The sequence below is a fragment of the Thalassophryne amazonica genome, chromosome 10, assembly GCF_902500255.1.
Source record: "Thalassophryne amazonica chromosome 10, fThaAma1.1, whole genome shotgun sequence".
Lineage (NCBI taxonomy): Eukaryota > Metazoa > Chordata > Actinopteri > Batrachoidiformes > Batrachoididae > Thalassophryne > Thalassophryne amazonica.
This window is the reverse complement of record NC_047112.1, coordinates 25,734,218-25,748,131: the sequence shown is the minus strand read 5'-3', so window position 1 is coordinate 25,748,131 and position 13,914 is coordinate 25,734,218. Positions and strand designations below refer to the sequence as shown.

General features: G+C 45.0%; 1 protein-coding gene across 1 annotated transcript in view; it reads right to left on the bottom strand.

The window, feature by feature from the left end:
• hmcn1 (hemicentin 1) overlaps positions 1 to 13,914 on the bottom strand; it is a 276,985-nt gene that overhangs the window by 32,837 nt on the left and 230,234 nt on the right. Inside the window, exons 85-87 of the mRNA XM_034179597.1 lie at positions 13,717 to 13,907; positions 7,254 to 7,335; positions 6,885 to 7,154 (exon numbers count right to left, since the gene is read on the bottom strand). Of these exons, the coding sequence (XP_034035488.1) occupies positions 6,885 to 7,154; positions 7,254 to 7,335; positions 13,717 to 13,907 (543 nt within the window). The remainder of the gene's footprint in view (positions 1 to 6,884; positions 7,155 to 7,253; positions 7,336 to 13,716; positions 13,908 to 13,914) is intronic.

Here is a 13,914-nt window from a genome sequence, read left to right as displayed (position 1 = left end):
ACTAAGAGACAAGCTTTCAAATGAATTAAAGCTCTGTCTAGGTTTTTGATTAATTAATAAGCTGGAATGGAAGATTGCTGCTAATCCTCCGCCCCGGCCCGTGCTACGAGCATTCTGACAGTTAGTGTAACTCGGGGGTGTTGACTCATTTAAACTAACATATTCATCCTGCTGTAACCAGGTTTCTGTAAGGCAGAATAAATCAATATGTTGATCAATTATTATATCATTTACCAACAGGGACTTAGAAGAGAGAGACCTAATGTTTAATAGACCACATTTAACTGTTTTAGTCTGTGGTGCAGTTGAAGGTGCTATATTATTTTTTATTTTTGAATTTTTATGCTTAAATAGATTTTTGCTGGTTATTGGTAGTCTGGGAGCAGGCACCGTCTCTACGGGGATGGGGTAATGAGGGGATGGCAGGGGGAGAGAAGCTGCAGAGAGGTGTGTAAGACTACAACTCTGCTTCCTGGTCCCAACCCTGGATAGTCACGGTTTGGAGGATTTAAGAAAATTGGCCAGATTTCTAGAAATGAGAGCTGCTCCATCCAAAGTGGGATGGATGCCGTCTCTCCTAACAAGACCAGGTTTTCCCCAGAAGCTTTGCCAATTATCTATGAAGCCCACCTCATTTTTTGGACACCACTCAGACAGCCAGCAATTCAAGGAGAACATGCGGCTAAACATGTCACTCCCGGTCTGATTGGGGAGGGGCCCAGAGAAAACTACAGAGTCCGACATTGTTTTTGCAAAGTTACACACCGATTTAATGTTAATTTTAGTGACCTCCGATTGGCGTAACCGGGTGTCATTACTGCCGACGTGAATTACAATCTTACCAAATTTACGCTTAGCCTTAGCCAGCAGTTTCAAATTTCCTTCAATGTCGCCTGCTCTGGCCCCCGGAAGACAATTGACTATGGTTGCTGGTGTCGCTAACTTCACATTTCTCAAAACAGAGTCGCCAATAACCAGAGTTTGATCCTCGGCGGGTGTGTCGTCGAGTGGGGAAAAACGGTTAGAAATGTGAACGGGTTGGCGGTGTACACGGGGCTTCTGTTTAGGGCTACGCTTCCTCCTCACAGTCACCCAGTCAGCCTGCTTTCCCGGCTGCTCGGGATCTGCCAGGGGGGAACTAACGGCGGCTAAGCTACCTTGGTCCGCACCGACTACAGGGGCCTGGCTAGCTGTAGAATTTTCCACGGTGCGGAGCCGAGTCTCCAATTCGCCCAGCCTGGCCTCCAAAGCTACAAATAAGCTACACTTATTACAAGTACCGTTACTGCTAAAGGAGGCCGAGGAATAACTAAACATTTCACACCCAGAGCAGAAAAGTGCGGGAGAGACAGGAGAAGCTAAATCGGCTAAGAGCTAGTAGCTACGCTAAGCTAGCGGATTCCTAAAGACACGCAAAGTGAATAATGTGTAAATAATTTAGAGGTGATTCAGCAGAAGGAGTGCTTTAGTTAAGGCACATAAAGATTACACTGGGAAACAAATCGTAATCTAGATAACTAGATCAATCTAACTGCACAGATTAAACAGCTAACAGATACAGAAAAACACCGCTGTGCTCCGGAACAGGAAGTGATACAATACCGCAGTGAGAGCCAACCACCAGTAGAGGGTAAAGAGCAAAAATGTATCAATCTTGTACAGTATGCATATTACCAACCTATAACAAGGATTTTTGCCATGTTACATGAAATTCCATCTGAAATTGTGAATGGAGTTGATTTCAGAATGCAAGCACCCAAGCATGAATCTGAAGGAGTCTAGCTTTGTTGATCAAGGTCCATAACTCTGGTAAAATGAGCCCAGCTCAAAAATGATACAGTATTAAAAATGTGTATTACCAACCTATAACAATGATTTGTACCAACTTTCCCCAAATTCCTTAATTTGAATCTGTGTCAGACATGGAAGGTGCGGGTACTGCACTTTTTAAGTTGTCCATTTTTTCAGGGTAAATGCTATAGTTTTTAAGTTTTATATTTTTAAGGCATTGACAGTAATGCTCAAAGCCATAGTGCCAAAATATTAAAGAACACGATATTTATGCAGTTATGCAAAACCAAGAATTTTATCACAAAGTCATCTTGCTTTCTGTGCACATCTTGTGAGTAATTGGCTCTAGATTATCATAAAATTTTAAGAGTATACTTTCCTTCCCATAATTATTGTATTTGGGGAGGTGATGGTCTAGTGGTTAAGCATTGGGCTTGAGACCAGAGGATCCTTGGTTCAAATCCTGGCCTGAATGGAAAATCACTAAGGGCCATTTAGCCTAAACACACGGTGACCCTGATTATAAGATGGCCCTGTGTTTTTCAGATATATTTTCTGGACCCCCCGCATATTCTGGCCAATATGGTACTATATCCGCAATTATCTATATTTGCAACGCAAAACATGCCATATGTGACCGCTCGTATGTTAAGCTGGTGTATGTTTTTATAGCAGACGTGATAATGAAATCTGGAAATCATTTATATAGCAAAACACCTGTTATGTGTCGGACGCAGCCCGGAGAACCGACCAGCGTTTGAAGGACCCAGTATAAAATAAGCAGAGCACGGTACAAAGGATAACAGAGTTTAATGAACATAACAGTGCTGTGAAAAATATAAAAGTGCGCGGTCTGGCGTGGTGGATTGCGGTGCGCTCCCAGCAGCGCTAACGGTCCGGAGCCAGAACTGGTTCGGACCCAAGGACCCCGCCGACACCCCCCAGGTGGCCGCGACAAACCGAGTCTGTGAAAGAAGGAATCATTATGTGAGTCCACACTCAACACACAGAGAGAACGCTCAAAGGTGTACAAACAGCAAACACTTCCTGGCTTAATTACTAATCAGCTTCCCACCCTGCAGGCATGGAACATCCAGTTCACAAAACTCCACAGCAGTGGAAGCTGATTAAACGACTACATACAGCTCAATATAATAAAGGTGTGAGGGACACCATATTTACTGACTGTATAAATGTTAGTCACAAAATCTAACGTACCTCAGGAAGTGTGCTGACGAGCGTGAGACCTCACCCCCTCCTCTTTCACAGACCATGCATCAAACCTGGACGTTCTCTGCATCCACTGATGATGAGATGGCTCTCGAGACGACGATCTCACCCGTCTGGTCACAAGGTCGAGTCTCTGGCAAATACACACTGTGTACTCCAGTCTTAAATGCCACCATGTTCCAATCCATGAAGATGCACCACAGCTGTGAGTCCTGACGAGCCGCAGGTGATCAGCCTCAGGTGATCAGGGTGAGGTCCTGATAACCTCAGCTACACAGCCACTCAGTCCCAAATGCAAGCCACCTGGAAGGAAAAACAAAAGACAGAAACAAAAAGGCAGCCAGGCCCCCCAGCCATACAACAGTACCCCACCCTCACGGGAAGCCTCCCGGCGACCACACAAACCTGGCCCAGGAGAAACACCCCCCTCCAGGGACCATGGCTGGAAACCGTATCCGCATTCATCTTCCAACAGAATCCTCATCTACAGAACGGTAGGTGTCTTCTCTGGCTGTATCTTTGCCCTTGTTTCTATCAGTCAATTAGCACAGGTGTGGCCAGGAGTTCTTGAACCTGTGCGGTCAGCCTTTGTCCAACCATGTTCACAGTCTGATTAGTCATAAAACAAAAAAGACAAACACAAACAGCCAAAACACCCCCCCCCCCACCCCCCCACCCCCAGAGGACCGTTCCATCAAACCCCGGGAAGGGGAGAAAAGAAAAACAACCCAAACTTAAGTTTGCAAATAAAACTGCTAACGCCCCCCCCCCCAACGACATGTAGGGACCAACACCCCCCAGAGGACATCCCGCCAGCTCCAGGAGTAATAACCACAGCCGAGGTCCCTCTGGGATCCAACGTCACCCACGGGGACTCTCAGCGCCTCCCAGAGGACCATTCCATCAACCCCAGGAGACGCCTCCCCTCATGACCAACGGACCCAGCCCCGGCCGTCTATGGCTAGATGGACCCACAGCCCTTTCCCCCCCAGAGGACACCACAGTCAAACCCTGAGGGCGGAAACTGGGGGGAAAAACAAAAGGAGAAAAAAAAACATACAAACAAAACAACCCCAACCCCACCCCCTTGGCACAGTGGAAACTGGAAGCATGTCCAGTGTCACCAACCGTGACTATACCCCAGAAGCCAACCGGGAGGAGTGGAACAGCGGTTATGGCAGACAGCACAAAACGGCGCCACTCCTCCGACTTCTAAACCAGCCACTAGCTGCGGGTATATCCCACTGCCCCAAACCTCAGCCACGCCGATGGCAGACGGCTCAAAGGCGTGCTGAAGCCGGAGGTGGAACAGGGAAACAACAAACAAAAACATCCCCCCCCCCCCCCAGGTGCAGAGGTTACCTGGGAAACGCCCAGCATAACCAAACTGCACCACTCCAGCAACGCCGACACTACGGCTCACACGGCTGGAGCCAGAGGAGAAGAGAGGGAACAAAAAGAAAATACCCCAAACCCCCCCCCTCCCCTCCCGGGTGCAGAGGTTACCTGGGAAACGCCCAGCACAACCAAACTGCACCACTCCAGCAACGCCGACACTACGGCTCACACGGCTGGAGTCAGTGGAGAAGAGAGGGCATAACAAAAAACAAAACAAAAAAAAGAAAAAAGAAAAAACAACCCAAATACCCCCCCATGACCCCCAGGGGACCGTCCCATCAAACCCCGGGAGGCGAAACCGAAAGAAACAAAAAGAAAGACCAACAGACTAGCACAAAGTTGCTTGGGTCCTTTTTTTTTCCAGACAGACTGCAGGGTCACAACCCCAGACCCTAATAGTGAAAAACAAAAAATAAAATCCCACACAAAAACCAACTCAAAAAACACCCACACAAAATGAACTAACACAAAACAAATAAGTGATTTATACCGTCAAGCTCAAACAAATGGAACACACCTGTTCCAACTTAAGAGCTTGACGGTAATGTGACTCAGTCACCAACAGAGGGAGCCAGAGTGCTAAAAATAAAAAACCCCTTTGGTGACAGAAAATAATTCATGCTGCTTTTCCTGTGAGCAGCACACAACCAAAAATGTGATTCAACTAAATAACACCGGAGCTGACAACAGACGCAGTAGCTATCATTACCCGGGGAAACGGGGCTACGACTGTAACACAGGAAGCACCGCGACCCGTGCCACAGAGCTCCGGCGTGCGCGTTCACCCATTACAGACCCACTCCTGCAGCTCCCGTTCAAACCTCTTATCCGGTCGAAGTGCGACGCGAAGCCGTCGCCAGTCACACTCCACCACGACCCACGGATAAGGCACAAACACAGGAACACGGCTGCACGAGCGCTCAAATCAGTATTCAGTAATGGGTTCTCCAACGCGCACCATCCGGGCGGAGAGCACCCGCAACTGATCCGGATAACTTCTGAACGTCTGCTGCCGCCTTCCCGGCGCGTTACCGTCTCTGCTACCGCTGGGTCCGTGATGTTTGGCCAGAGACTACTGTTATGTGTCGGACGCAGCCCGGAGAACCGACCAGCGTTTGAAGGACCCAGTATAAAATAAGCAGAGCACGGTACAAAGGATAACAGAGTTTAATGAACATAACAGTGCTGTGAAAAATATAAAAGTGCGCGGTCTGGCGTGGTGGACTGCGGTGCGCTCCCAGCAGCGCTAACGGTCCGGAGCCAGAACTGGTTCGGACCCAAGGACCCCGCCGACACCCCCCAGGTGGCCGCGACAAACCGAGTCTGTGAAAGAAGGAATCATTATGTGAGTCCACACTCAACACACAGAGAGAACGCTCAAAGGTGTACAAACAGCAAACACTTCCTGGCTTAATTACTAATCAGCTTCCCACCCTGCAGGCATGGAACATCCAGTTCACAAAACTCCACAGCAGTGGAAGCTGATTAAACGACTACATACAGCTCAATATAATAAAGGTGTGAGGGACACCATATTTACTGACTGTATAAATGTTAGTCACAAAATCTAACGTACCTCAGGAAGTGTGCTGACGAGCGTGAGACCTCACCCCCTCCTCTTTCACAGACCATGCATCAAACCTGGACGTTCTCTGCATCCACTGATGATGAGATGGCTCTCGAGACGATGATCTCACCCGTCTGGTCACAAGGTCGAGTCTCTGGCAAATACACACTGTGTACTCCAGTCTTAAATGCCACCATGTTCCAATCCATGAAGATGCACCACAGCTGTGAGTCCTGACGAGCCGCAGGTGATCAGCCTCAGGTGATCAGGGTGAGGTCCTGATAAACTCAGCTACACAGCCACTCAGTCCCAAATGCAAGCCACCTGGAAGGAAAAACAAAAGACAGAAACAAAAAGGCAGCCAGGCCCCCCAGCCATACAACAACACCAGTGATTTAATGATGGTATATGGTGTATTTGTATTGTGAACACCACCAAGAAATGGTTTCAATAAGACAAGGCATTCTTTAGTTATTGCGTAGACCCAAAAATCAAGATGGCAGCCACACTGAATGACAGATGACCCCTCTTTTTTTAAAAGAACTTCTCTCTATCCTCCCCAATTTACCACCAAGTAATGGTTTCAATGAGATGTGTTCTTTGGTGATTGCACAGAAAAGTAAATCAAGATGCCTTCCGTTGTGACCATATTGCATAATTGACTATGGCCATTTTTTAAAGGAACTTTCCTCAAGCTTCCCCCAGTACAACACCAAGAAATTGTTTCAATCATACAAAGTTTTCTTTAGTTGTTGAGCAGAAATGAAAAGTTTACAGAAAATAAGAAAGTAGTTTATAAAAAGTCTGTTAAGAAAAAATTAAATAAAAACAGGCAAAATTATAACTTTCTTGACGTAGGTAAAAATATTTGCGTAAATCCCTAAAATACTTAGTTCACCTCGTACAGTTAGAGTGACTCTGGCCAGTACCGATCCCAGCATGTTTCTGGCCACACATTCATATTCGTCAGTGTCCTCCTTCTGCACACTGTTAATCCTGAGCGAGCCATTGGACAGCGTGGAGAAGTGATTGTTGTTAACTAACGGACGCCCCTGACGGGACCACTCTATGATGGGGGTCGGCTCTCCGTTCGCCTGGCAGTTCAGCACAATTGTGCTGCCTGCATCCGCCACAGTCTCTGCTGGGTCTGTCGTGATGGTGGGCACACCTGAAAGAGGAGGAGACTGCCATGTGCTCAAACCTTAGAGTTAAAGTACTCATTTTGTTCACGTTGAAATGTTTGACATTGAACAAGAATGGCACTTACTCTGCAAAGTCAGTGTGACGCTCCTTTCAACCACCCCTGCGACATTTGCTGCCACACACATATAACTGCCTGCATCTTCATTCTGTTTAAAATACAGTTACAAACACATTATCATCATATTTGTAACAGAATTCCCACATTACTTCATTAATACTACATCTACTGTAAGCAGCAAGTTTATCATTGTGCCTCAGCAGCCTGTACTCAAAGTTCTTAAAATGGAGCAATATCTCCACCTGGTGGAGATTTACCATTAATGCCGGTACAGTTGAATTTTGCCAAGAGCTCTAGTTACTAAAATTTGTAGTTTCGATATGCTTCTTGTGATCAGGCTACTTTACACACATGAAGACGGCAGTCAAAAGCTGCCAAGCTGAAAATCCAATTTGATCCCAAATGAATCAGACCACATATCCTACAGACATTGATCTGATCAAATATCATGTGTGGAGGACATACAGGTGACAAATGTGACAATACCGCTCCAGCTTTGGTGTGTTGAGCAGCTAAAAAGGTATAAACAATGTAAAATTGTGTTTATGTAATATACACATCAAAAGTTTGAAAGTCCTCTATTTTTTAATGTTTAATTTTAACCAGCATGTATGCACATATATACAGTAGTGTTCAGAATAATAGTAGTGCTATGTGACTAAAAAGATTAATCCAGGTTTTGAGTATATTTCTTATTGTTACATGGGAAACAAGGTACCAGTAGATTCAGTAGATTCTCACAAATCCAACAAGACCAAGCATTCATGATATGCACACTCTTAAGGCTATGAAATTGGGCTATTATTAAAAAAAGTAGAAAAGGGGGTGTTCACAGTAATAGTAGCATCTGCTGTTGACGCTACAAACTCAAAACTATTATGTTCAAACTGCTTTTTTAGCAATCCTGTGAATCACTAAACTAGTATTTAGTTGAATAACCACAGTTTTTCCTGATTTCTTCACATCTGTGAGGCATTAATTTTGTTGGTTTGGAACCAAGATTTTGCTTGTTTACTAGTGTGCTTGGGGTCATTGTCTTGTTGAAACACCCATTTCAAGGGCATATCCTCTTCAGCATAAGACAACATGACCTCTTCAAGTATTTTGACATATCCAAACTGATCCATGATACCTGGTATGCGATATATAGGCCCAACACCATAGTAGGAGAAACATATCATGATGTTTAGACCACCATGCTTCACTGTCTTCACTGTGAACTGTGGTTTGAATTCAGAGTTTGGGGGTCATCTCACAAACTGTCTGCGGCCCTTGGACCCAAAAAGAACAATTTTACTCTCATCAGTCCACAAAATATTCCTCCATTTCTCTTTAGGCCAGTTGATGTGTTCTTTGGCAAATTGTAACCTCTTCTGCACGTCTTTTATTTAACAGAGGGACTTTGCGGGGGATTCTTGCAAATAAATTAGCTTCACACAGGCATCTTCTAACTGTCACAGCGCTTACAGGTAACTCCAGACTGTCTGTGATCATCCTGGAGCTGATCAATGGGTGAGCCTTTGCCATTCTGGTTATTCTTCTATCCATTTTGATGGTTGTTTTCCGTTTTCTTACACGCGTCTCTGTTTTTTTTGTCCATTTTAAAGCATTGGAGATCACTGTAGATGAACAGCCTATAATTTTTTGCACCTGCCTCTCCAATCAACTTTTTAATCAAACTACGCTGTTCTTCTGAACAATGTCTTGAACGTCCCATTTTCCTCAGGCTTTCAAAGAGAAAAGCATGTTCAACAGGCGCTGGCTTCATCCTTAAATAGGGGACACCTGATTCACACCTGTTTGTTCCACAAAATTGACGAACTCACTGACTGAATGCCACACTACTATTATTGTGAACACCCCCTTTTCTACTTTTTTTAATAATAGCCCAATTTCATAGCCTTAAGTGTATGCATATCATGAATGCTTGGTCTTGTTGGATTTGTGAGAATCTACTGAATCTACTGGTACCTTGTTTCCCATGTAACAATAAGAAATATACTCAAAACCTGGATTAATCTTTTTAGTCACATAGCACTACTATTATACTGAACACTAATGTAAGTGACAATTCTCAGACATCCAGGTCATGGTTCATCTACTAGGTGTATGAGAGTAAATGGACTTGGTTGTGTTTCTAAAACACATTCTGTTTGTCATCTAAGGGGGTGGTGGCCAAGTGGTTAATGCACTTGGTTTCAGTGCAGAAGGTTCCGGGTTCAAATCCCACCCCCGCCGCCACCTTTCTCCATGTAATGTGGAGTTGCCTCAGGAAGGGCATCCGGCATAAAACCTGTGCCAATTCAACATGCAGATCCACCTTGGATTTGCTGTGGTGACCCCGAGTGCAAACAAGGGAGCAGCCGAAGGGACTTACTATTCTGTTTGTCATCTGACAGATGTCTTCAGTTCTACACTGAAAAAAAATGTGAAGTTAAATTTTCTTTAAAAAACAAACACAATGGGAAAATACCCTCGGCTGTATGAGCCTTGTGTTATTTATAATTTGCAGTTGTTTAATTAACTATTAAGATCCTGTTGTCTTACATACAATTTGTACATTAAAATTCAGTATGTCTTGTATAATATATTCCAATTCTAAAGTAGAACTCTACTAGTGTATACTAAGGTATATCTCAATATCTAAAAAAAGAAAAGAAGAATTGAGTAGAGTAGAGCCACTTAGGTGCCTGGTCTTGAGAGCCAGGGATGGTAGGTTGAAAAGCTTTTTTAGCCCATGGGAACTCTCCCTACCCACCCAAGCGGCTCAAGAAATGTTCAATAAAGATCAATAAATACATGTTCAATAAAAAAAAAACATATTTACATTTTAACAGTACCTGCAGGAGGCTTTGCGTGTGCGTGTACGAGCTTTTGGCAAAACAGAAGTTATGCAAATCAAGGAATATTTATAGACCACCCTCTGTGCATTTGCTGGTATTAATGACACAAATTTAACTCCAAAGGAAGTTAGCTTTGAGTTAGCGGAAGTTAGCGTGCACCCAGTGGCGGTCCTAGAGTGATTTACTCCCCGGGGCACACTAACGTGGCCACCACCTCCGCCCCACCACCCATGAAAACACTAACTTCATCCAGAACACCCACAATCCCACAAATTAAGTCACAACAGCTATTTTCAAGAACAAATTTCCAGTTTTAATGACTACTGCAATAACAAACACAAAGAAATTGGCACAGTCTAATGTGTCATCATCCATGGACTTATATGATCATCTCAAAAGTTTGCAGGAGGCATCATAATTGTTTGCCCCAGTGCTCACTATCCGTGATGTGAAATTCCATCGAGTAGGAGCATTTCTGGGCAGCCTTGAGCAGCCTGCAGACTCAAGAAAAGACATCCTGTTTGTGGATTTTGAGAAAAATGTGGCAAACCCAGAGAGTGATGCAAAAAATATTCTGCACTCAGATAAGCATTTAGCCCCCTGAGACAGAACCAGATTCAGTCTGTGTGCATAGCAATGCACAAACATTGCACTGGGGGCTGTTGCTTTAACTTTGGCCTGCAAACCACAGAGCTGAAGCCATGACAGCAGCCATGGCTTCTTCGTAAGGAAGACTATCAAATGGCTTTGCCAAAATCCGGTCCACAACATTCAAATTGTCTGCCATTATGTGCAGCTTGCTACCTATCTAGCTCGCTAGCTGGGACTGGCGCGAGGCTAGTGTGAAGTTTGTCCGCCTTTGAGTGCTTTGTGACGGTGAAGGAGCTCAGCAGCACCTGCTGCTCGGTAGGGACAGAAACTGCGATAGAAGTCAGAAAGAGTGATAGAAGTCAGTCTCCAAACACAAGCAGCTACAAAAACCACCAGAAATAGAAGATCGATTTGTCGCTAGTCATTTTTAACAAAGAAAATGCCGCTAAGAGGATTAGGAAAGTCTCCAGTTCAACTCAGAACAGAATGAAAATTAAAAAATGCTCCCACGGATGTTTACACCAAAAGATCGCTGATTCGCTCATTTCGCTGTCAATCAAAAAGGGATTCAGCCTCAGACAGATCATCCAATCATCATGCAGAAGCTGAGCGTCCGGGCCAGCCGAGGCCAGCCCACTGCCCCATAGACCCCCAGACACGCTGAGCGTCCGATGGGCGGGACAAAGCCCAGTATTTATCCAATCACTCGTCTCGTTTCGCTGCAGTCTTTGCTTCGCTACTGTTTATAGCACTGTGAAGCTGCGGGAATGAGTGAGAAGAAAGCCGCCATGAGACGGGAAGGTGGGGGTGCCGCTCTGCCGTAACATAACGAAACCACGAACCCCCTCGTCAGGACAACTCCCCCCACCACGTTTTTTGTTTTTTTTTTGACCGTTTTTTTTTTCCGCACAGTCGTGCCCCCCCCCCCCCCCCCCTGCGATGCCGCCCCGGGCGGCTGCCGGTCGGCCCGCCTCCAGGACCGCCCCTGCGTGCACCCTAATGCCGCAAAATGTGTTATCAGGTTACAAAAACAGCGTTTTCAGTTTTAGAAGTGTTTATTTTTCACTATCTTTTACATAATATATGATAAAGAGGTTGTATTTACACACAAACGAAACAGAGTTTTGCAGCTAGCTACCAGCCTGTGACGTCACCATGCTAACGTTCTCAAAATAAGTTCAGGGTTGTTATTAGGTTCCAAAAATTGCGTTTTCGGTTTTAGAAGTGATTATTTCTCGCTAGCTTTTACATAATATGTGAGTGACATGCATACGAGGTCTGTGAGAAAAGTATCTGACCTTTTTATTTTTTTCAAAAACCATATGGATTTGAATCACGTGTGATTGCATCAGACAAGCTTGAACCTTCGTGCGCATGCGTGAGTTTTTTCACGCCAGTCGGTTGCGTCATTCGCCTGTGAGCAGGCTTTGTGTGAGCAGTGGTCCACCTCTCTCGTCGGATTTTTATTGCGAATAAATGTCTGAATGATTTGGAGCTTTGCTGCATCAATTTTTTCCAGAAACTGTGAGAGACCTCCAGGTGGACACCATTCGGAAAATTCAAATGGCTTTCAGGGACAATTTTATGGGGATTACACAGATTAAGGAGTGCTCCAGCCGGTTTAAAGACCGCCCACAGCTGCTGAGAGCGCGCCGCGCTCCGAGCGCCGATCGACAGGCTCAAACCCCGCTGAAACAACCAGATCATTTCCAACGTGAAGGCTTTGTTGATCCGGGACGTCGTCTGACTTACACAAAAATGGCAGGAGACGTGGACATCAGTACTTTTTTGGCACATTCCACTGTTAAGGAGTTTTTTTCATGGAAAGAAAAGCGGACGGATGCGCCACCGTGCTGCTCATGGCGCGGCACAAAACCACCTCCGTGTTGGTCTCACAGGACGGCTTTGAGATGGCTTTCAGACGGCTGTCGGTGGGTTTTCAGTCGTGTGACTAACCGAGAAATTGTGGATGAGCCTGGACATGCCAGAACATGTCCTGTGAGGCTTCATCACGGCGTTGCTTTGCGCCATGCGGCTCCGTCCCGACGCGCGGAATTCCTCTGCTCCTCTTTCCATGACAAAAACTCCTGTAACAGTGGAATGTGCCGTTAATTTCCAAACTGGACGCTATGTTTTATCCGGGACGTCCTCTGACTAGCACAGGAATTGATGAAGATGTGGACATCAGCACTTTTTCGGCACATTGAGACAGCCGTGCGGAGGAATTCCGTGTGTTGCGGTGGAGCCGCATGGTGCAAAAAATAAAATAAAATAAAATAAATATATATATATATATATATATATATAGAATTCTTTTAAGTTCTCCATTATCTTTATTCTCAAACCACTGTGCAGTGATGCTTCCCTTCCATTCATCCCAGGAACTTTAAGCTTCTTTCATTTTTTGGCTCAAGGAAATTTGGATAGAGAAGTGGGAATCAAACTACCAACTTTATCAGTGGGTAACTGGCTCTGCCAACTGAGCCACTGATCTAAATCCAACCAGGATGTGAAAAAGATCCATCTGAACTTCACTTGGCAAACCCGGAGTGTTACTGCCAAACTCAAATTTCTTGGAATAAGAACCCCATATGATTGCAACTCAAATAACTGAACCAGGTATCCATGAACTATAAAGTTAGTGGTTCAAATCCTGGTTGTATGTGAATGTCCTTCATCCACAGGCAGGAGGTGTTAAATGTGATGCCTCACATTCAGAGAGTCTGCTCGAAGATGAGAAACCACTATGTAAAAGTACCTTTTGCAGATTTTACTAATGACAAGTGAGTAACATTTACTTACAAATCAAGAGAATATACCCAGTTAAACGTACTCCAAATTTCTGTGTGGAAATCATTCCCAATCTTTTTTTTTATTTTTTTTAGTAAATGTCACTCCACCTGATTGGCGGCACACTTCACCAGTCCTTTCAAACTGAAGATGCCTGTCAGGTGAGACGTGAACATCTTCAAGATACTATAGTATGTTTGTACGTGGCAACTCTGAGCCATAGTACTCTTGTGTGTTTTTCTTACCATTGTGCCATATATGGCCAGAGAGCCGTTATCAAGTTGACGGATGCGGTTGCTAATCTGGATGTTTATTCCATTTTTACTCCACTGGATGGTGGGCATGGGTTCGCCTCGTACTTCACAGTTCAGGATAGCGTTTCCACCCAAAGGTTCGATACGGTTGGAGTGGAGGTCCCCATCAATGATGGGAGGCTCTGGAGA